This window comes from Heloderma suspectum, chromosome 3, assembly GCF_057233095.1.
Source record: "Heloderma suspectum isolate Gila_16-S chromosome 3, 16-S_ref, whole genome shotgun sequence".
Classification (NCBI taxonomy): domain Eukaryota; kingdom Metazoa; phylum Chordata; class Lepidosauria; order Squamata; family Helodermatidae; genus Heloderma; species Heloderma suspectum.
The window spans coordinates 154,427,829-154,455,657 of NC_139460.1; the positions used below are offsets into that span (position 1 = coordinate 154,427,829).

Consider the following 27,829-nt stretch of genomic DNA (forward strand, 5'->3'; position numbering starts at 1 on the left):
ACTTTCAATGTTAGCCTAACTTAAGTCCTATTCATTTCAATGGATCTACTCTAAGTATGGATGTTGCAGGAGTCCGAGCGGGGGAGTGGAGTACGGTGGAGTCCCTCCTGCTCCGCCTCCTCAACTCCAGTCGGTGGACGGTGCAACTTGCCTGCCCCTGCCCAGCTCCCTGGATGAGCCATGGCTGCCTGTAAGCAGTGTGCGGGCGCTTCAGCGAGCTGCCATTTTGCATAAAAATAGTGACTCTTCTTTTAAAAATAAAAATAGCGGCATGTAAATGGCAGCCTTAAAGGGGCCATTTCTGCAAGATTACAGGCGTGAGTGGTTCATTCACGCCTGTAATCTTGTGTAAATGGCTGCTTTACAGCCACCACTTACATAAAATGGTGAGGGTTGGGACGCTGGGGGGCCAGGCGGCCGCTTGCCGGGTGCCCATGGACCACGCAGTGGCTCATCTAGGGAGCCGAATAGAGGCAGGCAGCCAGTGGGGGTGCGGCACGTGGCATGGACAGAGCTGAATCTCTCCATCCCTAACTCCAAGTAGGATTAACATTGGATATGATGTAAGAACTTAAGAAGAGCTGTGCTGGATCAGACCAAAGTCCATCTAGTCCAGCATTCTGTACACACAGTGGCCAACCAGGTGTTGGTAGGAAACCCGCAAGTAGGACACGAGTGCAATAGCGCCCTCCCGCCCATGTTCCCCAGCAACTGGTGTACATGGGCATACTGCCTCTGATACTGGAGGTAGTATCTAGCCATCAGGACTAGTAGCCATTAGCTGTTTACCCATAGCTGTTTACACTGCTCTTTCATTCAGCAATGAGAAGAAAGGTACTACATCTGATGAAGTAGACTAGAGTTTATGAAACTTGTCATACAACAAATATGTTAATGTTTAAAGACGTAAAACAAATATGTTAGTGTTTAAAATGCCGTAAGATTCTTTTTGTTTTTTGCTGTGACAGTCTGCCATGTCTACCCTCTCTGGGAGTTCTCACTTTTGGAAAGGCAGTGTTACTTGCTGCAGGCAAAATGGGTCCATTTTTACTTGCTGTGGTGAGGTGGAATTCTTAGCAACCAGAAGGATGAGCAACTGCCAGGATGACCCCACTTCCCTAGTGTCCCCCTTGAGAGGGTAGGCAATGGGACCCTGGGGTGGGCAGCCAGAGTCTGGCTGAAAACAAGTTACAAGTCAACTAGCAAGATCATCAAATGGAGACACACTAAACAGGGAGCAGGGAACACTAAACGGATCTGGGGAAACACTAATCCTTGCTCTGAGGAGGTAAGCAGAAGATGATGATCCAAGGGTGTGGTGCAGTGCATGTGGAGGGAGGGAGAAATTTAATAGGTGTAGTAAACTGACCCCCTTTCTGAGTCAACCTGGCCACTCTGTTACTGGGGCCCAGGGGGCGAGCCTCAGCCTGCTGGAGCGCTCTTCTTAAATCCGCCCATGAGCACCTTTGGAAACTTGAAAAACTGTCCTGGGCACAACCATAAAATGGCTGCCATAGAAGGGCATGGCTAGTCACAAAGAACATGTAACCTGCCCAGAGGCATTCATGGGAAATTAAGATGGCAGCAACTAGAGGCTCCCACTTAGCTTTGAAGCAATCCCAGCTGCCAGTAAGAAAATATAAATACATTTTTGATCAAATTGGGAGGAGTAGGTTGTCTCGGTGGGCATCATGGAAGATGTCCGGGGGCAAGTGTCCCCGGAAGAGCACTAATGGCTGAAATATTTTCCCATTTTATTCTCATAACCACCCTATGAAATAGGTTAGTTTGAGAGATAGTGACTGCCCCAAAGTGACCTAATAAATTTGATGGCCAAGTGTGGATTTGAACCCAGGGTCTCCCACCGCATCATGCTCACATATCATAGCTGGCAATCAGCGCTAACAACAGGTCTTAAGTAACATATATGCTGAAGTGGCTGAAATTGAAGACTATCATGAAGTTGGAATTGTTTACAAGAAAACAGTATGATCTTACAATCAGTAAATGTGACAGCTTCTGAGCTTCTCTTGTCAGTGGATCTACGATGCCAACAATGTCAAAGAAGGGTTCACTTTGCTGCGGATCTACCTTTAGTACACTACGGGGGAGAACACATCAAACACTGAGCAAGAGATATGAAAAAGTCACATGTGGCTTGAAGGCATAACATCCACAGGTAACATTATATAATAGAAACCTTCTGCATTTTTAGCCATTTTACAAAACACATTGTGTTCCAACAGATGGATGAATATCATTTGATGTCTCATCACGTGGTAACTCACAGCTGATGGTGTGAATGGCTTCCATCGAAAAGTGTTGTGTCAAGTGGTGGCTTACATCCAGTTATTATGAAGTACTGGAAAATATGTTTAAAGTAATCCTTGAAATGATCATGGCTTAACAACAGAATCAAATGGTACCTGTGTTGAAGGATTTGGGAAGGACTAAATCTACTAAAAAGATTAACAAATGTGATTGTAAATCTCTGAAAATCCCCCCAAAGTCCAATTGTTAAGAAATAGCAGATAAAGGCTATAGCTATATCAGTTTATCCATTTCTAAACGCCACAGTTCATCTGAAAGGGTAGATAGGCAACACTGATTTGTTAGAATTGCAGTCCCCCTTTATTATATATAACAAGTAGGGCCTGTAACGAAATATGACAGTGTGAGTGCTCCTGTTGCAATCTGCCAGCCATGCCCTCCTCCATTCCATCCCACCTCCCACCCAGTTTCCCCCTGCCACCAATCAGTCAGCATTCCATGGACATCAAGCATGCTCAGTCCTCACTGGGCTGTTTTTGGGGTGTCCCCACACCCCAGTGTTTTTTCTCACCAGATTTTTTGTATTTCTGCAAACCTGAGGCTTCACCAAGCCTGCAGATACTTCTCTTGAGTGTGGGTGGTACCGTTTGGGCTATATAAGCATTGGCACTCATGCCTGAACATCAGTAATGGAGGGAATAATAAAACAAGATTGAAGAAAAATTGTTTTCAACACTGAATAATAAAGCCAACGTTGTTCTTAAATAATTTATTTTTGGATCAAGTTATGTTCTTGTGTATTAATGTAAGTGTATATCTTAACGTCTGTCCATGTTTTAAGTGCATTTCTAATCTCTCTTACATTTGATTTTCCAGAGAAAGAAAGTATTGTGTTGTAAATGTCATGAGATGGTATGAAATCTGTCTTTATTGCTTAATACATAAAATTACCTAAAGGACTGCCTTCACCCATACGATCCTGCCCGTACATCTATGTCACCATCAGGGGCTCTGCTTATGTGTCTGCTAGTTAGGACAGCTAGATGAGTGAGTACAAAGGGCAGAGCTTTTGAGTGGTGGCCCTTTAATTATGGAACTCCCTTCCTGCTGATTTAGGCCTTAGACCTGTTTTTTTTGTTTTAAGTTTAATATTGTGTGTTGTTCCTTTTGTCTTTTATTGTTTACCACTCTGGAATCTCTTTAGATGTGTAGTATATAAATGTTGCAAAATACATAAATAAATAAATACCTTCAGTGCAAGCCTTTAAGAAAGCTTTAAAAATATAATGTTCAAATTCCCCATTCCTGAATAGGTAGTTAATACATGTGGTCCACTCTCAATAAACTCATACTTAGCTTATTTTCCCCAATTGTGTTAGTGCTGTTTTAGTATATTTATATGTGCTTGTGTCCAATGTGTTTATTGGGGAGTATCCAACATGACACTACCGTAATGACACATAATGCCAATAGTGCTTGCTAGTACAATGGGTTTCCCCAGGAAACACCTCGCACCAGCAACTGCTATTGGCATCGCTGTAGAGGTCATTTATGCTAGCACAACATAATTTAAGTTAGCGGTAGTGTTGCATTAGATACTGCCCATTTTTGGAAGCTGCTTTGGAAGCTGCTTATCTTTGAAAAACTGGATATAACTACACTACATAAATAAAGTTAGGCACCTAATTTTTACCACTTGCACAGGTAGTAAATCTCCAGTTCACACAGCAAATCTATTGTAATATGAAGCTTCATGAAGTTTTGAAAGATCTCGCACACCACTCTGATACGCTAACAGATTTTGCAACTACAAATAAAGTTTGATGAAAAACTAAAACACAAGTACATAGAGGCTTTCTACCTGTGTTGCTCTTTGAGAAATTCAATATCTCGGCGGACATCAGTTTTTGGCAATGAAGAAAGAAGTGCATTCACTTTCATTACTAAATTACTGCCACTAAAATGAAAAAAAAAAAAAGGTTTATTCCAGAGACAAGGGAATCGCCTAAGATTACCCCCTAAAATATCATCCTTTTAAAGAAAGCAACACCACAACATTCTCCAAGCTTTCAAAAACCTGAACAGGAGAAGGGATGACAATGGCTAAAGGTACTGGTGCTCCTTAAGCATCAGGAAGCAGAAATTTGAACAGCAAAGACAACAGTTCATTTCTGAGACTTATCCATTATTGTGCATTGTCCTAGGGCTCTTTCATCTATCTCCATTTTGTTCATCTGCTCCAACAATAAGTGAGCCACAACTGTTGACGCCATCAAAAAGTAACTGGATTCTCAAGAGAAATTCTACTTTCACCACTTTTGCTTAGGAAAAATAATATTTAGGGCCAGATCTCGTACTGATACATGACTAAAATCTTATATTTTAACTCAATTGAGGAAACAAGATGGACTTCCTCTTTACTTCTGTTATCAAGCCTGGATAGCTAAGGCAGTCAACAGCTGAGAGATCTTTCTTCCCTGGAGCGAACAAACAGAAACAGTCTAAGATTTTAAGTTTCTTTCCATAATTTAGATTTGTAATCCATTCTATTCACACAGCGCAGCAATCTCTATAAGGGCACAATTTTTCATTTTTTTATCCACAGCCTCTGATTATTCTGTTGCAAACTTACTCTACTGCACTGTTTCTCAAGTCTTATCATGCAGTCGCCCTACCTCACTCACAGAATTTTACATGGGGCAGGAGGACCAGACAGCATTCTCTTCAGCCCTCCTGTGTTTTCCCACCACTTCTGTCTTTTTCCCATTAAGGGTATAGTCCTATGCATGTTTGGACTGAAAAAAGTCCTTCATCTCCCAGCATTCCCCAGCCAGCATGCCTGGCTGGAGAATACTGAGCATTACAGGATTTTTTTCTGTCTAAACATGCATAGGATTGAGTCCTATGGAATAAAAGACAAAATAGCTGCACAATGTCTTTTGATTGGTCGTGCTAGGAGCCCTCTGCCTGGAAGCACCTGCAATCACTGGGTCCTAAAGAGGTATATACCAGTCCCCAAGGCAGATGAAAAACAATGAATTTTTAAGACTTTGTAATCTTTTTATTTATCTAGGAAAAGTAATGTTACCAGTCCATAGTCTGCATTGCTTTCAAAATTAAAGCACTCTGAAAGCCACTGCACTAGTATCTTTTTGCAAACTGGGGTGGCCACCTTGCCTTCACCTGCCCTCCAGATGTTTTGGACTACAACTCCTATAATCCCTGACCACTGGGTATGCTGGCTGGAGCTGATGGGAGTTGTAGTCCAAAACATCTCAAGGGCACTGGGTTGCTTACCCCTTGACCTAAATGGTGACCATGCCTTCTCACTTCAACCAGAGACAATAGTCATAGTGGCATTTTTAAAAAAAACATAAACCTTCTACTGTCTTCGACTTCGGTTCTACTAACCAAATAAGCCACAGCAATTTATTTCCTTAAAGAGCACCTACTCTCATTGTGCCACCTCATGATTTGAGATATTTAAATGGGGTTTCAGCTTTGAGTGCCATCACTGTCTGAAGTAAGAGTTACTAGAAATTAAGGTTTTTCAGGAGCATAACACTTTCTCTCTCTCTCTCTCTCTCTCTCTCTCTCTCTCTGGAAGCACGCCAAGTTCATTCTGTTGCAGTTTTCAAGAATCCCAACTGAGTTCATTGGGACTTACACTCACAGGTAAATAGACTGCAGCCTTAGTTGAGTTAAAACTCAAGGGCAAAAGGTCAATCAGATTTTGACCTAAAGGAATGAGTTTGGATTGCTCTTGGCTAGTGAGACAGCTAGCAAAACTCCACAAGTTATTTTAAAGCAACTCCCCACCCCCGCACCCCACCCAAACCAGAAATGTTACCGTCTGCTGCCAATGCCCATTTCCTTGACGACGGTTTTAATCTTTGTAGTTGCTGAAGTCAGTGTTACTTTCTCCAGCAAGTCGAAGTCTTCTGTATTTAATTCATTTGCATATAAAGGGCCTATTATCTGTACAAACAGAAATCAAGACACTGATGTTCAGTGCTCAGGGGAGGTTAAAAATATGCTACATCTTGCTTTTTAAGGGTCAAAGCCAGAACTCTGAATTGTGCCAGAAACAGACTGGTATATGGTGAAGGTCTCAGCAAGATATATTCTGTACTATCAGTATTGGTTAATAGCCTTGCCAGTGTATTTTGAACCAGCTGAAGTTTCAAAACAGTCTTCAAAGGCAGCCCCACGTAAAGCACATTGTAGTGTTCCAACCCTGATATTATCAGACTGTGGGTTACTGTGCCTGGATCTGATTGTAAGGACAAGAGGCCACAGCCAACAACACAGGGAATACATCAGCTGGGAATACATCAGCTAGAAATAGGACAGCCCCACTCAGACCACCCTGGTAATCTCTTCCTCCAACAATCATCCTCTTCAATATGAACAGATGTCTCTGATCTGACTGGGAACTTACGGAGCTGGGAGGCAGTCCTGGACCTGCTGCCCTGCAGTCTCAAAGACCCTAGGATTTCTGTTGGCAAAGTCCTAGTGCTTTGTCTTGAGATAGGGTTTAATCATTGGAAGAGGAGGAAGAGGAAGACCAGTTCTGAAACAGCCACTGGTGTGTGACTTATGTCCCCTTTTATGTTTGTGCCTGGACATGCCCCAAGAGCACCTATGACACTTATGCTTCCTCTTCCCCTCGTAGGGCCTTTTGGGCAAGGCCTTGGAGTGTAATCAGCCACATGGGGGATTCTCTGCTCTGGATGTGGCATCAGACCATCTCCATGGCAATCAGACACACCATTTACTGCTAGAATTCTGGGTGGGCCCAACCAAGGCGTGGAAAGGGTGGAGGGACCCCCTTTGTTGTGGGAAGAGCACCTTCTTTCAGTGCTAGATGACCAAATTCCATCAGATAAGAACGTAAGAAGAGCCCTGCTAGATCAGGCCAAGGGTCCATCTAGTCCAGCATTCTGTTCGCACAGTGGCCAACCAGCTGTCGATGGGAAACCAACAAGCAGGACATGAGTGCAACAGCACCCTCTCACCCATGCTCCCCAGCAACTGGTGCACATGAGCATACTACCTCTGGTACTGGAGGTAGAATACAGCCATCAGGACTAGTAGCCATTGACAGACTTCTCCTCCAGATGGAACAGAGCTTTTCCCTAGACAATGGCCTCAACTACTGTGAGATTCACTGCACACCAAAAGTCATCACCACCCCAGGTTTGCTGCATCCTAGGTGGGGCCATAACAGTATCCCTGCTCTGCCCTGTGTAGCGGTGAGGGAGTCAGAAGCAAATGCTGCTGGAGCTGACAGCCTCCCCCTTCTTTGCCATGGGGATTCTGCACCTAGCCATGCCCTCCAGTGGCCCAGGGGAAAAGCCTTAGCTGGAGAGAGGAAAACCCCTTCTGGGACCTCATTTCTGAGTAGGCTGAGGGTGGAGGAGCAAGCAGAAGAATGAGGTGAAAAAGGAGCCAGAGGCAAGCTTTCCGGAAGAGGGGCGGCTCTGAGAAGCTGGGGAAGCCCTTCCCTTGGAGGAGTCAAAGGGAGAGCACCCTGTCTTCTGGTCCGAGGTGGAGATGCTATCCAAAAGACTGAGAATGCTACTGGAGAACAAAGCCTTTGGCACAATTTCCTTGCTTCTTCCTCACCGAGCTGCGTTCACAGAGAAGTTAGCCCTGCAAACGAGCTCAAGCAGAGGAAACAACCATTCACCATGACAGTGAGTAGAGGCGCATTTCTTTACTTACCCTGCCATTACTAACAACAGCCATTTCGCCAGGAAGCAGCTTAAGAACCTCCCGGCAAAACATCTGGTGAGCCTGAATTAGTTCTATGCCTAGTGTGTTGTATTTCTTCTCAAAAGCATCACCATCCATGCCCTAGAACAGATAATATCCCAGGTCAGAAAAAACTAAGCAACACACATCTGAAACCTTTCCCCAAAGGGACACTGTGTACAATCCAGCCTTGCAACACAAGACATCGCCCTTCCAAGCATTTCATTCAGTTTATTCTTGAACTAATGGTGCAGTAGCACAGCATGGCCCTATTAAAGAGAAATGAGGACACACAGACACACACAGTACTCAAGATCCTAGTATGCTAAGGATAATGTTCCTTTAACAAATAGCCTTTTTGGACATTCGAAGAAGCAGTGAAGGAGAAGCTAGTGGCTTGTGCTTCTGCTCCATTGCTCCCTGCTGCTCCCGGGTCTCATCCAAAGCCTGTGTGGGCATGTGGGAGACGTGCATCTTCTTAGTGAGGTGTGCAGGAGGGAGGGAAAGAGGAAGACACACATTGTCCCCGATATTGGGATATAATGTATCTTTTCTCCACTGGGGTTATGAACACCTCCTCCAGTCCAGACCATTTCAGATAAGACCCAGAAGTGGAGGAGGTGGGGAGATAATGTTCCCCCCAATATTCTCCATGGAAAAGTGTCCTTCACACAGAAAGCTAGCATCTCAGGGAAGAGGACTGAGACTAGGTATCTTCCTGAGAAGCTATTTTTCTATGAGTTATGAGATCTTATTTTTACTCATGGGAGAGCATTCAAATACGCCACATGTACACTCCCATGAAATCCTGAAATGGTACACCTTCTGACTGTATAAATTGGCCCAGATGTTCCACTCAGCATCACCATGAATGTGCAGTGTAAGGCATGGATCTAAAGTAACATGGTTGAAACCAGTAAGCAGCACAGGATCACTTGGCTTTACAACTGTGCAAGATGTTACTTATCCTTCACAAGAAAAACAACTAGAAATCAGCGATTTGTTTGAATGTACAAAAGCATGCCATCACCTTATAGAAACAGACAATTATATACCATTCGGGGCATACAGCATCCAACAATATCATAAAAAAGGAAGACTGTTTTGTATGCTCAACAGATGCGAGGAGCCAAAAGTACAATGAACAACTACTAACCGGAAGGAGAAACTTCTTGATTTTAGTTCCTGTAGCAAGACTCTTTGCTATCTCCTCCTTAAGAATCTGATTGAGAAAGTTTTTCAAGCTAGTGTTTTTCTGGGTTAAAAAAGCTGCCAAGATTGCCCTTGCAATGACAGTGCTATCTTCAGTTATTTTTGATGCAGGATTATGCACAATCCCAAGCTGTATGTGACTGCTAGTTTTCTGTAAGAGAAAGGCGGATCTTACATGTTTGCTTATTAATATAGTTAGCACCTTTTATTTTACTTTATTTTTAATTTTTTTCTATTTATTTTTTATTTTCATTTTTAGTAAGTTTATTTTTACACATATCATATACATGAAAACATTATCTACAAACAATATAAACACTAAATTACTACCAATCTGTTACATCAAACTATATACGAAATACTAGCTATGTGATGAAAAAAGACTTAAGTACCACTACATATATGAATTTATCGTTAAATTAAATACAAAAACAGGGTCAATAACACATACTACTTGACCAATAATTTAGGAGCTAGTAAAGCAGGAATATGTGTTAATTTACATACCATAATTATTTTTTTCAGTATTCAATCAAAGGTTTCCACTCCTCCATAAACTTGGGATTCCCAGCTCTATGTAACTATTTATTTATTCCATATTTGCTTCATGATTTTACTTATATACATAAAACCTTTACTCTTTAAGTACAGCATGATATGAAGAAGGGAGGGGGAAACCTAAGGCGGAGGGAATGGGACCAGGAGGGTTTACTGTTTGTATTGCAGTAGCCTGGAACTCCCTCCCAGATCACCATCAAAAAACCTGCTTTTTCTACAAAGCCTTTGCTAATGTGTCTGTCTGCATCCCCAATGGGAACGAAGTCTAAGGACATGCAACTGCATTTGCTGACATTCATCTTTCCATTACCTTTGCCTTGCTTTGCCTTTTCTCACTCTGTACCATGCCCCACCCCACCCCTCACTGTCAAGTTCGTATGCTCCTTGTGGCATACCTATTATTTGGCAGATACAGTCAGGGCCAGAAATATTGGAACAAGGATAACTGTTTTGGCAGTTGTCCTCTGTACACCACTACATTGAAGTTGAAAGGAAACACACCTAGATGGGAGCGATGGCAGGACTTTCAGCTGTAATTCAAGGGGTTTGACAAAAGTGGGGCACTAACCATTCAGGAAGGACAGCCAGTGGCATACACACACACCCATCGTTGGTGGCTCATAAGTAATAGAACAAACCAACATCATTTCAAACTTAAGGATCGCCTTTAATACCTGGACGAAAATCCTTTGCAGTCAATGACTGCCTGAAGTCTGGAACCCATGGACATGACCAAATGCTGAGTTTCCTCCCCCGAGATGCTTTGCCAAGCCTTTACTGAAGCTGCCTTCAGCTGCTGCTTGTTTGTGGGTCTTTCTGCCTTCAGTCTTGTCTTCAGGAAGTGAAAAGCATGCTCTATTGGGTTGAGATCAGGTGACTGACTTGGCCACTGAAGAACATCCTACTTCTTTGCCTTGAGAAACTCTGGGGCAGCTTTTGCTGTATGTTTTGGGTCATGATCCATCTGCAATATGAAGCGGTGTCCTATCAGTTTGGCAGCATTCAGCTGAATCTGAGCAGAAAGTATAGCGCTATACACTTCAGAATTCATCCTGCTGCTTTTCTCAGCAGTCAGGTCATCAATAAACATCAGTGACCCGGTTCCATTGGCAGCCATACATGCCCATGCCATAACACTGCCTCCACCATGTTTGACAGATGATGTGGTATGCTTTGGATCATGAGCTGTTCCTTTCCTTCTCCATACTTTTCTCTTCCCATCATTCTGGTACAAGTTAATCTTGGTTTCATCAGTCCAAAAAATCTTATTCCAGAACTGGGCAGGTTTTTTTAGGTGTTTGCTGGCAAAGGCTGATCTGGCCTGTCTGTCCTTGAGCGTTACCAGTGGTTTGCACCTTATTGTGAAGCCTCTGTATTTACATTCATAAAGCCGTCTCTTGACTGTAGATGTTGACAATGACATGCCTAACTCCGCAAGAGCGTTCTTGACCTGGCTAGATGTTGTGAAAGGGTTCCTCTTCACCATGAGCAGAATTCTCCGGTCATCCACTTTAGTTGTCTTCCGTGGTCTTCCAGGCCTTTTGCTGTTGCTGAGCTTGCCAGTTAATTCCTTCTTTTTCAGGATGTTCCAAACTGTTGTGTTGGCCACTGCCAATGTTTTTGCTATCTCTCTGATGGGTTTATGTTGTTTCCTCAGCCTAATGATGGCCTCCTTCACTCGCATGGACACCTCTTTGGACCTCATGTTGGGAGTTCCAGTGAACAGCTACCAAATGCCAATGTAACACTCAGAACCACCTCCAGGCCTTTTATCTGCTTGATTGGTCATGGGGTGCCCAGGAAACAGGCCACACCTGGCCATGCAGCTGCTTGTCAGCCATTTGTTCCATTACTTATGAGCCACCAACGATGGGGGGGAGGTGTATGCCACTGGTTGTCCTTCCTGAATGGTTAGTGCCCCACTTTTGTGAAACCCCTTGAATTACAGCTGAAAGTCCTGACTTCGCTCCCATCTGGTTGTGTTTCCTTTCAACTTCAATGTGGTGGTGTACAGAGGCCAACTGCCAAAACAGTTATCCTTGTTCCAATATTTCTGGCCCTGACTGTAGCTGTTAAAATGCAGTTTTAACAAGCCTAGCACACTTGCCTCACATCAGATATTTTTGTAATGACACTGGCACCTGACTAGCTTATAGATCTAGGGTTGGGTCCAAAGCTAAGTCATGTTTTAGTCCTGCTGAAATCAATGGGATTTAAGTTAGTCATGACTGACTTGACCCATTGATTTCAATGGGACTAAAAGCATGACTAAATTTGTCTGGATCCAACTCACAGATGCCAGCCTATCTTTGAGAGCACACAGGGGCAATATTTTTCCTGACATTATAAAGGCTAAGGAAAATATCAGTTTGGTACACACCCAGTTTAAAGGGCAGTTATTTATTTTGGAAGTATCAGGAAGTTTAACAATTATTTATTTAGGTAATGGTCCATAATTGCAGAAATGGACATGTGCAACTCTGTATGGGTATTGGACCATTCCCATAACTTGAGGATGACCCTTATTAGAATCACTCTTAATAAAGGAAGGTTTTTGGTGCTGACAAAAATGCAAGTATTTTACAGTAAAATGAATGTTTTAGAAAGGAAAGGGACCTTGCAAATTACAGATAATACAGAGCCGTCAAACCAAATAAGTCTCTCAGCTGGCCTATTTCTTTCAGCTATGTGGGGCTCTCTTTGGCTTTTTTAATCCAAATTCTCATTGGCAAGACTCCTTTCAAGGAATATTATAAATGCAAAATTGCCAGGTTAGAGAATAATTTAGTAATTAAAGTTTTCACAAGTTTGTTTTGTTCCTTAAAACTTTTATTTTAGGGAAAGGGTAGCCTAGCTGCAGTCATTTTGTAGTGAATAAATATATCTGCCATTATTTATATTTCCATCACCATTCTTCAACAAATACTTGCCGAGGAGACTATTCACTAGCATTCATATTATGTGGAATTAGGAGTTTTATGGAACTGACCAGGTGTTTGAGTGCGTTAGAAAGCAATTGCCTCCCATCTGGTTTGTCATAATCAGCCACAATCCATATGGTAACTGGATATATTACATCATCATCTGAAAAAACAACAAAATAACACAGGTCAAACATTTTCACTGGTCTACGTATAAGACAGGTGAAAAGAATAAAAAAGTGTAATGGCAGAATGGAAATATAGATCACTGCATTGTCTACAGAGCTATTTTATAACACGCTAGTAAGTATACTATATAGAAAAGAAACATGCCGAGTAGCATCCCTCACCCCAAATTATCAAGAGAATAAAGTGACTATGCGCTTAAGGCATCTGAGTCACCCTTTGGTATGCTAACCACTACTACTTTGAAAACTGGGGAAGGAGGGATGCCATCCTGGGAAATTTACCAAGTTAAGATTCCTGCCTCAAATCACAAGACTCCTGGATCCTCCAACATCCACCCTCACTTGTTCACTATTCTCTAAATATGCCTCAGAGCCAGCACAGCATTCCTGATCTTATCCTCATTATGGAATCTGGAGCATGCCATACATTCATGTATTTATCTCCCTTCTTGCACATGAATTGCCCCCCTACCGCCGCCAACTCAGTTTCTTTTCAGAGATAACCATGCTGCAGCTATACATCTGCATGGATATGAACTGTAACTATAATTAGTTGTAACCAGGATTTGCAAGACATAACCATAATTACCATAAATGTTGGCACAGATATAATACTGCATTATGATTAGCTCCAAAATGTAAAGAGGGAAGAATGCCAAACAAGAGAAGGGGCAAGCGCCCGGTCTCCTAACCATGGCAGCCATTCCCATTGATGGGAAATATTGTATCTGAACCAGGCTAAGTTAAGAACTAGCAGTTAAAACAATTTTTACAATCACACAGAAAGTATTATTACATTTGCAATAAGCAGAGGAAGTAGTATCTAACATATTTAGATAACTAATATTTACATTCAGTGACTTCATCCTAACACCAAGCACAAAAGTAAAGTACCCTTTGGAGCCAAATATTCCCCTCAAAAGACACACACACACACACACACGCGCGCGCACTCTTAAAAAAACCCCAGAAAACAAACAACTAAGTTCTTTAGCAATTAAATGAGTTCTCTTTAGAAAATCATCTGTTGTTTTGTAATTATAGTAAACCAAAGGTTTGGTAAACCACAGATATTCCTTATGCCAGGGATAGGGAACATTTTTCAGCTGAAGGGCCAAATTGACTCAGGGCAAGCACATCAGGCAGTAGGTGGGGCCACACCCAACATGGGTGGAGTCGCCACAATGCTGGAAAGTGTCTCTGGACGTAATTGCCCAGACCCCTTTGCACTGGCAAAGGGAGCACTTGCCCTCTCCCCGCTGGCAGAGAGCCTCCCCACCAAAAGTCCCCCCCTCTACATTTAGCCTTGAAAAAGTCTCCATTGGTGCCAACGGAGGGTGTTTTTTTTCCAAATCTGAATGCAGCAGGCAATGCCTGTAATTTTTTGAGGGGGGAGTCACAGCTTTGGGGAGAGAGGAGTTAGCCCTCTCCTCCCTAGCAGTGACCATCCCCTCAGAAATTTTCCCCACACTGCAATTAAGCTTTAAAAAAGGCTCCATTGGCACCAATACGATACTTTCTCAAGCCTAAATGCAGTGTGGTGTGGGTAAATTCAGGGGAAGTCTGTTCTCTCTGATGTCTGCAGACACTGAAGGTAACAGATTTTGGTCTGGGCAGGGGGAGAAGTGGTGGGGACTGGGGATATGGGTGGGGCCAGGGAAGAGAGGATGGAGACAGGGGAACAAGCTGATGAGCCAAATTGAGAAACCTCACAGGCCATATCAGGCCCATGCCTGCCCTATGCAAACTGATTATTCCCAAGAGATATTAGATACCATACAGAAACACAGAAGGCTGGTTAGATACCTTGTGCAGATGTAGTGTATAACCATGGTTAAGCAATATGCTTTAATGCAAATCCATAGTTATTTTGTCCACAAACGAGGATGTGAAAAGGGTTTGAATAGAGATTCCAAACAACAGTTCACATTAACCATGGTAAACTATTAAAAAACATACAACAACCAAAGTTAAGGCAGATTCCCCACTTGCAAGTTAAGTAGATGATACTTGATTTCTGGGAGCAGGATTTAGCTTGGCAAGCTGAACCATTACTTTACTGTACATTTGAGATTTTTTTACCATGATTAAGGCAACAATTCATGGCTAACACTAACCATGGTTAACCAATATTTAACTTTTGTAAACTGCCCAGAAAGCTTCGGTTATGGAGCGGTATAGAAATAATAATAATAATAATAAGTCTGCACAAGGCCTTGCTACACAAATACAGGGGTAATAATATTACATAAATTAACAGTTAAGTAGAACAAAACCCACCTTTCTTTGTCACATACTTCATATTTTCTGAAAGAACAAAAGTCTTATCTTGAGAGTCCAGGAAGGAAAAAGTTGAGAAATCATTCATATCTATAGGAACTGCAAAAATTAAAAGGTGGCTTGTTAACATCAAATAGGGAAACAAAGTGAGGAGCAAAGAGAGAGAGTGAAATATATAGAAAGCAGTGCTTGGTTTAACCTGATGGTGATGCAAACTTCAGGTATCTTTTTTCAGTGTCAAGAATTTTGTCATGTATATGTGAAACGACATTTTGTTGCTCCATGATGAAGTCTACTGCATCTTTATGATCATTCAGCAAGCCCTGTAAACACAACAACCCAAGTTTCACTCTTATTTCTGCACCATTTGATAACTTTAGTTTAGAATACAGTTAGTGCTCTCATCCAAGGCTGCATACATTCTAAGACAGCCTTTCCCAAGCTGGTGCCCTCCAGATGTATTGGACTATAACTCTCATGATTCCCACCCAGCATATTGGCCATGCTAGCTGGGAATTATGGGCGTTGCAGTGCAGCACATCTGGAGGACATCAGGCTTGAGGCTAAGATATTGTCAGGAGCGCCCAAGACTAGAGGCAGTATCCATCAGATAAGTGCTTTCTGACAGCCAAACTAATGAGCCAGCTGCTGGCTGAAAGGTTTTCTAGGTTATGATGTTCTCTCAGGATCCAGAGTGACTCTACCACTGGCTCCCCCTGACCTGATAGGGCTATAAATGTTTCCAGGTCACACTATAAACATTGGCCCATCTTCCATTGTCTGCCTGCCCACCCAACTGCTTGCTGGATTATCTCCTTAGGCTCTGGTCTTTGGAACTCAGGCCTCCTGCTTTCCATCCTGCTAGGTCTCGAAGGCTGCCTGAGTCCCAGCATCGTGACAGACATAAATGTGTGTGAGTGGGCTTCTGCCCCAACTTGAACATCAGGGCCAAATCTGAGCGTTTCTCCCCTTTTACACAGACTTTGTGAACATTTTATATTATCATTAATAAACAATGCAACCCTTCTATAGAAAAGGATTTTTAGAAAAAGAACATGTGGAAAGAGACGTCTCTTATCCAGTCCATGTTTTCTTACCAATATTCATCTTCATACTGTGGCTTCAAGCGTCTCAAAGATTAACAAGTGCTCAGTTAAATTCTAAAGCATGGATAATCATTATATATTAGGTTCCAAAATCATGACTGCAAATTAAAATAATGATGCCATTTAGGTTTTCACAACATTAATTCCAAACCACCTCATTATAGAAGATGTAGAATAGAAGCACCACTGAAGCAATCTACTAGACAATATTTCACTGCATATTCTTCTTCAGATAAATGCTAAACATACCATGAACACTGCCCGCTGAAAGGACTCTGTGGCATCCATGATCTTCAGCAGAGAGGTCCCTAACTCTGCCACATTCATCTCTTTTCTGTTAAAGGGCACGCCATTAAAGAGAGCTTGAGGCAATGGACCCAGGCCAGTCTTCTTATAAAACACTGCTCCTGCCTAGACAGATCAGGGATGTCATAATTACACAGAATGTAGCTGACTGGAGAAAAGAAGTGATTAGATATCAAGAGACAATGAACACAAACATCCATGTACTATTTGTTGGGACAGCACAGATGCAAAGTAATTTATTACTCCCTTACAACCTCCCAGAAAGCAATTTCTGAAAACAAAACAAAACAAAGCTATTATTTACTAAATGAGAATATACTTTCCTGAAACAATGTATGAAAATTATCAAAAATTCACAAGGACTCTGACTTTTGCTTAGACCTGGAGCATTGCAACTTAGCTGATGGCATCCGAATATTTGCACTCCCATTATGAAGTCATGGATAAATGCAATCAGAATGTGCAGAGAAACACACACTGCTATAGGCATGGGAGGATCCCATGACAGGCAAGTGGAACAATGTAATTCAGGGGTGGAGAACGCCTTTCAGCCTGAGGGCCAAATTCCATTTTGGAGAAGCTCTCTGGGGACCACATTCCAGTGGTGGGCAGGGCCAAAGGCAAAAGAGTTGGGGCCAAAAATACCAGCATATTTTAGCTTAAATCTCTTGCTGCCAGAAACTAAGCTTTAGGAGAGGCATTCCAGCCTTTCAGAATGGGGAAAAATGCACAAAAGCCAGGAAGGCACCAAACAACCAGTGACTGAGAAAAGGGGTGGGGACAAGGGAAGGGGTCATGGCCTTCTGGAGAACCCCAGAGGGTCAGATTATGACCCCCAAAGGGCCTGATTTGGACCCCGGGCCTGAGGTTCTGCACCCCTGGGGTAACTCCACTTTCCTGAATGTTAGCTGCTAATTCTGTTCTGAAGCTTACTGACAAATCCAAGTATTATGCTGAATTTACTTAAGTCAATGGAGGATGACTAACAGCACAATCCTGGAAGTGTCAACTCAGAAGTAAGTCCCACTGAGTTCAACGGGACTGCTAGTGTAGTCCTATAAATGTCAACATGAATTCAATGGGGCTTACTCCCCGGAAAGTGGCAAGGGATTGCATCATTTCCTATTTCCCTGCTTTGCTTGACCCCTGGACAGCTGAAACCTTTTAAAAATGCCACATTGACTCATCTGATGGTCACTATAGCAGCATTACAGTGCAAACCCATGCTGCTGTACTGATAGTACAAGGCATGAATCTGTGAAATAGGTGACTGGCATTGGGGACTAGGAAAAACTGAATCTCCCAAACTGCAAGTTTCAGTGCCAAGCACGTCAATGGATTTGTGTGAAAGGTGCTTTCATCTAGCAATTCTACTCTTTCTACCTTTCTCTTCTCATCATAGTAGGAATGAATGCCCAGGATGTCTTGCATGTCAGCATGAGGAAATACACTGAGAAGAACACGCTTCACATGCTCCACAGAAAGTACACCGCCATCTTTTACTTCACGGTACATCTAATTAAAGCAGAGAGATAAAGAAATGAGATAACCCATTCTACTGATGTATTCGTATTATATTAAATTTTTATTACCACACTACAAGTGGGTTTTAAAGGCTCCTGTCACCCAATCACAGACCCATCTAGTTTACGTTATTACCTAGTTTTCAGCAGTAACCAAGCGACGGTACACTTTAATACCTTTAACCAATTAAACTTCAATGAACTCTCCCTTAAAATTCATCCATCATATTCACTTCTGTGCACTAAGGGAAAATGAAAAATACAGGGGAAAAGAATAAAACTAGCATTTATTTCCCTGTACAATTATGTGCATCCATCTCATGTCTTTCCAGTACCCAGCCATGAAATGATTCAAGCAACTATGGCAAATATTTACATAATAAAGCTGTCATGTAAGTGACTTTATTCTAGAAGACCAAAAATACAAGTGAATTGCTAAATAAGTTGTCATGTTAGAAATCCCACAGCATAGCAAGCAGAGCTATTAAAGTTGAGACAAGGAGGGGGAGGGTGTAAAATCTCACAGTTATAAATCAGCCACTAATAAAGTTGGAAATGGAGTGATTTCTATTACTAGCATACAACTTTGGAACAGCCTCCCCAGAACTGCTTTGGGAGAACAAAATGCTGCTGGCTTTGAGAAAGAGTTGGATAAAATTAAAGAACTACCTTTTAAAAAACGTTATTCAGCTGTTTCTGTTTTGGTTGATAGGGTCAGAAGGTTTCATTCTAAATCCCCACTTAGGCACCTTGAATTTCCATCCTCTGCCAGGACATTCAGTAAGATAACATTGGCTCCCTTAAATCCATTTGTCTGCTCTTTTGCCATATCTGCCCTAAACATCAAGTGCACCAAGCTAGTGGGAAAGTCTGCTTACACAATGGGTGGGTAACTTGCAGTCCTCCAGATGTGGTTGGACTGCAACTCCCATCATCTTGACTTTTAGCTATGCTGACTAGGGCTGATGGGAGTTGCAGTCCAACATCATCTGGGCCAGTTGCCCGCCCCTGATTTACGTCTTATTAAGATTGAGACACACGACCTGAAAATAAAAAGAATCCCTGCTAGATTAGAACTCATGTTTATCTCGTTCAGCATCCTGCTTCCCAACGTGGCTAGCTAGAAGCTTCTATCCCACAAGCAAGGCACATAGGCTGCAACAGCCCTCCCCTGCGGTTTGACCCCAGCAAATGATATTGAGAGGTGTAATGCCCCTGAACCTTGAGATGTAGCTATCATGACTAGCAGCTATAAGTGGGACCTGCAACAAAATATTACAGTGCATCTTCACCAGCCTGAGGAATGCTCTTCTCTTGCTCAGGGTTCCAGCTAGCCAGCCATGCCCTCTCCAGGATAATATTCAGGGCTCAAACAAGAAAATGCACACCTCCCCCACTGTTTTCTGTTTCCAACTGACACTCAACATTCCATGACTTCTGGAGGCCACTGAGCATGCTCAGTTCTCATTCAGCTGTTTGGGAAGGTTGCCCGCTTTGGGGTGTGTGTGTGTGTGTGTGTGTGTGAACACATGTTGTACTTCTGCATATCTCAGGATTCACTGAAGTGTGCCAATATCTCCCTCTTGTTTTTCAGTAGCCCCAATTTGGCACCAATCTTGTTGGCACTCAACCACTTGAATTCACTGTTAGTAGGCATGATAGTCATATCATCCAGTCGAATCCCATTTTAAAGTCATCTAAGACACCATCTAAACCAGTGGACAATAGCTCATCATGTGGCAGCAAATCCCATAATACAAATATGCATTATGTGAAGCATTTTCTTTTGTTTGTTCTGAATCTACCACCAATCAATTTCATTGGATGATCCCAAGTTTTATATCCTCTGATCTTCTGATACTCTTTTCTTCCTAAACTAAAAAGCTCCCAAAACTAAAAACCTTGTAGGGAAGGTGCTCTACCCTCTTGATAATTTTGGTCACCCTTTTCCAGCACTACACACAGTTTTCCAAATGAACCCACACCATAGATTTATATAAAGGCATTACGATATTAACTGTTTTATTTTCAGTCTCTTTCAAAATAATGCCTAGCATGGGTATGTTTCTCACCGCTGCCCAGGTTCAACCTCTCCCAGAATTTAGTTTCCTACTTCAGGCTTAACAATAGTTGGGTTCAGGAAGGAAATCCTAAGACCACCCCACCCCCATGGGCTGGTTAGTGTCCCTCTGGGTTTTCTTTTCCTTCACCTGCAGTGAATCTTCCTGCTTGCTTCCTTGAGTCATCTTATGCCTGGGGTGGGCAGAAAGTAGATCTCCAGATGTTTTGTACTTCAACTCCCAAAAGACCCTGCCAGCATGGCCAATGGTCAGGAATGCTGGGAGTTAAAAGTCCAAAACATCTGGAGATCTATTTTCTGCCCATCCTTGTCTTAAGCTACCTGCCACTTTCTGCCTGCACATCTCAACTACATGCACCATAATCTAAAGTGGGGGATTCTAACTTAGGGAAGGGAGTTGAAATAAATTATTTCTGGCTCATTCAGACTCACACACACACACTTGCTAAGAACATTCATTTGTTCTCAAGAAAGCTTACAAACTAGCAGTTACAATAAGAACAAAACTAGTTAGGAAAGAAGTATTTTTTGATAAATGCGATGCCATATCTTCAAAATTTAAAAAGGTACTGCCCTGTGGCTACATTGTACCTGCAGGAAAGCAAGGGCAACCTGAAGTAAAACATTATTTTTATCTGTTTTCAAGCACTAACATGTATTATGGCGGCAAAAGCTTCAGGAATATCCAGTTCCTCTGCAACGTAGTTAAAAGCTCTCCATAAAGCTACTCCTGCATCCTTATTTCCATCAACGACTTCATCAGTATTTACGACGAAAACAAATCCAATTCTGTTCAGAAAAAATAAGAATACTGTAAGAACAGCAACGTTTATGAAATTATATCAAAAGCAGATTAAAATATACCGCTTCAGCCTTTACACGCAAAAGCATATCTAATGGGCTAACATTCCAACAGCAAGAATTAACTGACAACATGCAAAATATGAAAGCGATCCACAGGTGGGTTACAACATCTAACAGCATTTTAATGAAATTGTCAGTGACTCTGCCTGTGTAGACAACCAAGAGGTAAACTAGAGGGTTGGATAGCCTAGACCTATTTGCTTTTTATAGTGCCTCCATTCAGACATTGCACCAAACTATGGTTTGTACTAAGGACAGTTAAGAACCCACAACATTGTTTGAGATTCCAAACTTACAAGTAAACCATGCTTTAGACTGCTTTTGTGCTTCCATTTACCACCTGATCAGCACTCAGCTTTAAGTTTGTGCAGCAGCCTCTTGAGATGGAGCAATGGCCAGAATTGTGGTTTGTTAATGGCTTATGAATTATTATGTAATGGTAGAGTTAGCGCTGACTGTGATGACAAATCCGTTTCAAATCATTGTTCAATATCCTGGTTTCGAAGCCCTTCACAAACTTTGGTTACTGAGCTTAAATTGGCCCAGTTCAGACATAAAGCTAAATCATGGTTTAGTGTTTTGAGGATCTGCAGGGACAAGCCTTGGGCTCACAAGCCCCCACTCCTTCCCTCATCCTACACGTGCAAGGGGAAGAAGTTTAAAACTTCCATTTGCTGTTTTGAATAAACCACAGTTTCCAGTTATGCCTGAACATGGGAAACTGTGGCTTGTTCTAACCACAGTTTGTTCAAAGAAATCAGGATCCAACCGTGGTTTCAGATCCTGTTTTCTTTGCACTAACTGTGATTAGAACAAACTAGTTTCCCATATTCAGACATAACTGGAAACTGTTGTTCATTCAAAAGAGCAACTGGAAGCTTTGAACTTCTTCATCTTATGCATGAAGGAGGAGGGAAAGGGAAGTGGGTGAACTTGGGCATCTCTGCTGTGAGTACTCTACAAATACTTCTAATCTTGCAGTTGTCATCCTATGGATGGAAGGAAGGACAGTTGACTACTGGTGCAAATAATCAGCATGCAGATATGATACATGGGGTTTGGTTAAAGAGAGTATACTCTTCCAAGTAAAATCCCGTTTCCAATTAAATGCATTTAGATTGAGATTTCTTTCTATGTTTGCAAATAGAAAATCAGCAATGCATGGAAATCAAAGGGTCACCATGCATGACACTAACTCAGATGATACACCAGTGTATAAAGATCTTGTATGTCTATTTATCCAGGTTTACCCTCATTGAGAAGCTGCAGTTGGTAATGAGTTCCAAAAGAGCATACATTCATCAAAATACATACATGTATGACCTTCACACAGCTCTTGCTTTCTCCTATACAGAAGGGTGTGGATTACAGAGAAGTGGGGATGTAAATGCTAACACCACAACAACAGTAATCTCAGATTAGCATCCCAATGTTAACTTACCTAATAGGAACTTTTTGTCTGTAGATTACCTCAACAAGTTTCATGAAGCCTGCTGCTTCTTCTTGGGTAGGCTCAATAAAGAAGACCTAAAAGGAGATAATTCATTGGTCCTATATCATTCTTGTACATTCTCTTTTCTCTATTGTTTGCAGATTTAATAGCCCCAGGGGAGCCCCCAAGGGAAACCTGCAAATTTCAGCTAGTGCAGCCACTTGTCTGCTCGTTGGGGTCAGATGGTCAGAACAAATCACTTGAATTGCACTGGTTACTAGTATATTTCCAGGCTAAATTCAAAGTGCTGGCTTTAGCCTTTAAAGCCACAAATGGTTTGGGGCCAGAATATCTGAAGGACCACCTGCAGTTTAAGATCAGCACCAGAGGCCCTACTTTAGGCCCTACTTTACTGGCCCACCTTTAAGATCAATTAAAATGGCAGGTAGGAGTGTTAGGGCCCTCTCAGTAGTGGCCCCTAAGAGGGTGTGGTTGGTCCCTCAGTTGTGATATCAAAAAAGGTTTTGAAAACCCACCTGTTTCCAATGGCTTTTAATTGGTCATACTGCTGTTTTATTGAAGTATTGTTGCTGTGGTTCTGAAAATATTTTTTAGACTGGCTGAATTATATTTTGATGGATTGGTTATTGATGTATTGTAGTTTTAATTTTAAATGTTTTATTATAATACTATATGATTGCATTTTTATTTGTATATTTTGTTCACGCCTTGGGTGGACTTGGTCCACAAAGGCAGCTTATAAAATTTTAAATAAACAATTCTCATTGAGACAGTAAATCTGTTTTGGTCTACACTACTTCAAACTGCAGTTGTAGACTCACAACTGAATCTTCACCATCCAAAAAATGTTGATTTCTGAGAGAAGAGTTCTAACCAAACCAAACCACCTGACATACTAGCATTCAATGATCTGCTTTGTACATAATGACAACCCATGATTGAAATCGCCCATGGGCTGTCATATTTGAGCAGGAGAGAGCAAGTGTACTGCCTCCTGCGTGCCCGCCACTTCTGCCTTTATTCAATAAACCACAATTGGCTCCTTCATAGGTTGTTGAGCATAATGTCCAAACTCAGACCAATGGGTTGTTCAGGGACTAAACAACCCAGCAGTTAAGCCATGGTTTGTTGTTGGGTCAACAGCTGAGTTGTTTAGCCCCTAAACAACCCATCAGTCTGGGTTCAGACATCACACTCAGCAGCCTATGAAGGAACTGATAATAGGTTGTTGATTAAAAGCAGACATGGCTGGTGCACCTGCTCTCTCCTGTTCGTCCCCGACAGCCCATGTTTTTTTTAATCCATGGGCCGTTGTTATGTATGAAAGGCCCTACGTGAAAATAATGATCTTGCACTGAAGTGGTTCCCATTTGGTGAACCATCACCTGCAGTCTGAAGTGATGCAGCCCAGACAAAGATTTACCACTTTAGTGAGAACTAGTTCAAACAGTATCAGAAAGCAGTCTGTAGTCTTACACATTCCTAACAACGTCTAGGGGAAAAAATGAAAAAATACAGAAGTCTGTTGGCATTCCTGGAGGCAACATTGGAATTTATGCATTTGTAGTAAAACCTTCACCACTGGGTGATAAACAGTAGCAGAATTGTCATTCTTGTTTTGTTCAGAAATCCCCAAAATGCATACATTTATCGCTTTCTGCAGTGAACCTCTGATTAATGACACTTTTGTGGGGGGTGGAGAAGAACAATACTTAAAATATGTATGATATCTACATTTTGTCTGCAAATATTTTTTTTTACTCTGGAGAAATGATTACTCGACAGCAATATTTATCATTTTCATTTTTTGTTGTTGAATATTTTAGACTGCAACTTCTCATCTTACGCTCAGTGCAACACAAATCTGGAAAGCTCAAGCTGGAATAAGGGAAGTGAGATTTTAGAAACTTGAGGTGAATTCTTATAACTGTACCTACTCATTTGGCCATAACCATCAACACACGACACCCCAACTGACAAAGCAACAACATGCTGGTTCCCTCGAATATGTGCAGCCAGTATTAATTAGTTTGAGAAAATGGAGATCAGGAATGAGCTTCTCACACTAAGAAGAAATAAGCTGCCTCATGTAAACTGCATTAGGATTTAATATAGTGTATAGATGTACTTCCAGACAGACATCAGTAGGCATTCTCATAGTAAAGTGTTCTTAAATTAAAAGTTTAATCACAAAGGAGAATAGAAGCCTGCTATTTTCACCAGGGTTGAAGAGAGTTTCAGCATTTAAAAGTCAACCAACCATAAGGCTTCACATTTTATATGCATTTTTTCTGTAATGCACTAACAGGAAGGGTCTGAAGTTTGGATGGTGCAGCCCAAGAGAGAATTGTGAATGCCTGTCTTCACACAATTACTTTCTCTAGATTAGGAGCACTTAGGTAATGATGTAGGTCAGGAATGGACAACTGTGGGAGGCCTTGGGAGTACCCCCCAAAATGGCATCTGTAGCAGCTATGGAGTGCCCAAAGGGTCAAAATTAGATTGTTTGCAAGTTAATTTTGACCCTTTTGGCATTCTGTAGGTGCTATGGATGATTCTTTTTCTTCCAAAAAAATTATTTTTACTGAATTCAGGGAACAGTGTGTTGCCCACCTCTGATGTAGGTTGTTCTTCCCCAGTAGTATAGGCCCCTTCCAACCCTACTATTCTATGATTCTATCTAGAAGAATCAGTAGGTGATTGACTGACAAAAATCCATTTTGATGCCTTTTGCTGATACCAGAAATTCTAATTTTCATTTAACTTCCAAAAGAACAATAATGTTGAAAAGTAAAACACTCCACAGTTAAAAGAAGCCTAGTTTTCATTATGACCCCCCTTTGCCCATGTTGCTAGGAAAGCTGGGATAGCTCGGGATTTCTAGTAGTCAACACTAACCATTATACAATGCCATCAAGTAGGAGACAAGCATAATCATTGCAAGAGGTTTCCAAACATCAAATATGTTGCCAAATTCTCAGATAAAATGTACATTTATGGATTCATTTGTATCAAAATACCACAGAATTCTCTCTGGGCCACAGGACTGATTCATGCTTGCTGTTGTGGCGTGGGAGCTAATTCCACCTTGTCAGGTGCCATACCACACTGGTTCATTCTGAATACAGGAATCTGTTTACAGGAATCATGTAACTAAGAAATAGTCCCCAAATTTGCTTTTTTCCCCTCCTCCTCCAAATCCCTTTTCCTTTTTTGTCATGTATTTAGACTGTAAGCCTAAGGGCAGGTCTGATTATTAATCTTTGTAAGCTGCTCTGAGAACCTTTTTTTTTTTTTTGGCTGAGGGGCAGGGTAAAGTTCCTTTTTTGGCAGGAAGGAAGGAAGGAAGGAAGAGATGTGTGAATGATGTAGCAACATCCTGAAGGTCCTATACTGTAAAGATAATGCATAAATCAACCCACAGACAGCAAATTGACAGGTTTGTCTATTTTAAAGATACAGTTCGACTGTTCCAACTTTCTGGCCATTTAGTGTATGCCAGTTCTTGCCTATATATGGATTTGGTTTGGTGCGAATGAATAGAACACATGTTCTGCAACTCTGGTCTGGGGTAGCTTACACAAAGCCTGCCCCCAAACAGAAGCCAGCAATTCTATCAAAATTCCAACCTTGGGCCAAGATTCTGACACAGAGGAGGAGGAATCAGCCAGATCAGGAAAACCAGTGATGCAAGTTGCAGTGGTTGCAACACCGAACTGGAGCATGCTAGACAGGATCTCGTTCAGCTGGAGTCCACCTTGAACTGGGACTCAGAGGCAGCATCCCAGAAACAGATTCCCTTTGGGGACTCCACAGTACTTGGTGGCCAATGCAGACAATGCAGAAAGTGGGAACTGACTTGGAGGCGATGGGAGCGCTAAGCCCTTGACCAGAGGACTAACCATTTAAGTCAGATCAGAGATAGCAGCATGGATGAGCTGTTGGGACTTGCCCATGCTGGGGAAAGTGGCTACTCTTCCCCATGCAGGTGAGTCAGGCCCAGGCTGTGTCCCCAAGACAGATCCCCTTTTGGAACCTAACAGTACTTGACTGCTGGATGGGATGCCCTCCAAGGAGATTCCTCCTGGGGGTGGGGCTTGAAGCCTACGCCCTGCCCCCTGGAGGAACCCCAAGAGACTGCACGGGCTGGTTTGGGGTGCAACACAGGCTGAATTAAGCCTGTGGGCTGGAGGTTTAGCACCCCTGCCTTTAAGGCTCTCCCCTTTTTTGGAACCAGGCAGAGCCTAAGAGGTGTAGGGCTTCTTCACATGGAGCTTTTATACTGCTATTGAGATTGCTCATTCATGGAAGTTTGCAGGTCCTTTAGATGATGTTTGTTTGTTTATTTATTTCATTTCTATACCGCCCAATAGCCGAAGCTCTCTGGGCAGTTCACAAAAATTAAAACCAAACAGCACACAATAAAACAATTTAAAATGTATATAGAACATTAAAACCACAATATAATGATACAACCACAATAAAACCTAACAGCAGAGGAGGAGTTTAAAATACAGATTTAAAACAGCAAAGATAAAAGTTTAGAAAGCTAAAATGCTAAAATGCCTGGGAAAATAAAAAGGTCTTCACCTGGCGCCGAAAGGAATACAATGTAGGCGCCAGGCTAACCTCACTAGGGAGCTCATTCCAGAGCCAGGGTGCCACAGCAGAAAAAGCCCTCCTCCTAGTAGCCACCCGCCTCACTTCCTTTGGCAGGGGCTCATGGAGAAGGGCCGCTGACGATGATCTTAAGGTCCAGGCAGGCACATATGGGAGGAGGCAATCCTTCAGGTAACCTGGCCCCAAGCCGTTAAGGGCTTTGAATGTTAACACCAGCACTTTGAATCGGGCCCGGAAATGGACTGGCAGCCAGTGCAGCTGGAAAAGTACTGGCGTAATATGAGCTTGCAGGCCAGTCCCTGTTAACAATCTTGCTGCCCTATTTTGGACCAGCTGAAGTTTCCGGACCGTTTTCAAAGGCAGCCCCACGTATAACGCATTGCAGTAATCCAGACGAGAAGTTATCAGAGCATGGATCACTGTAGCTAGGCTATCTCTGTCCAGATAAGGGCGTAATTGGTATACCAGCCTAAGCTGATAAAAAGTGCTCCGTGCCACTGAGTTCACCTGTGCCTCAAGTGACAGTTCTGGATCCAAGAGCACCCCCAAACTGATCCAACATGTTGTGAACCTCCAGGGTGTCTTCTGCACTAAATGACCTATATTTCGTTTTTAAATAGATCAGAGATAATGAGGTATCAGATTACCCTGCTTGAGTTCTGGTAGAGTTCCCTTTGTGAAAAAAAAGCT

The 27,829-nt window shown here is 42.2% G+C and overlaps 1 protein-coding gene across 1 annotated transcript in view; it reads right to left on the reverse strand.

Annotated features, from left to right (window-relative positions):
* UGGT2 (UDP-glucose glycoprotein glucosyltransferase 2) overlaps positions 1-27,829 on the reverse strand; it is a 98,823-nt gene that overhangs the window by 25,426 nt on the left and 45,568 nt on the right. The window contains exons 14-25 of the mRNA XM_084844748.1: positions 22,508-22,593; positions 20,856-20,991; positions 17,983-18,114; positions 16,543-16,704; positions 15,387-15,510; positions 15,188-15,286; positions 12,788-12,882; positions 9,185-9,391; positions 7,999-8,130; positions 6,122-6,249; positions 4,133-4,228; positions 1,999-2,101 (exon numbers count right to left, since the gene is read on the reverse strand). Of these exons, the coding sequence (XP_084700874.1) occupies positions 1,999-2,101; positions 4,133-4,228; positions 6,122-6,249; positions 7,999-8,130; positions 9,185-9,391; positions 12,788-12,882; positions 15,188-15,286; positions 15,387-15,510; positions 16,543-16,704; positions 17,983-18,114; positions 20,856-20,991; positions 22,508-22,593 (1,500 nt within the window). The remainder of the gene's footprint in view (positions 1-1,998; positions 2,102-4,132; positions 4,229-6,121; positions 6,250-7,998; positions 8,131-9,184; positions 9,392-12,787; positions 12,883-15,187; positions 15,287-15,386; positions 15,511-16,542; positions 16,705-17,982; positions 18,115-20,855; positions 20,992-22,507; positions 22,594-27,829) is intronic.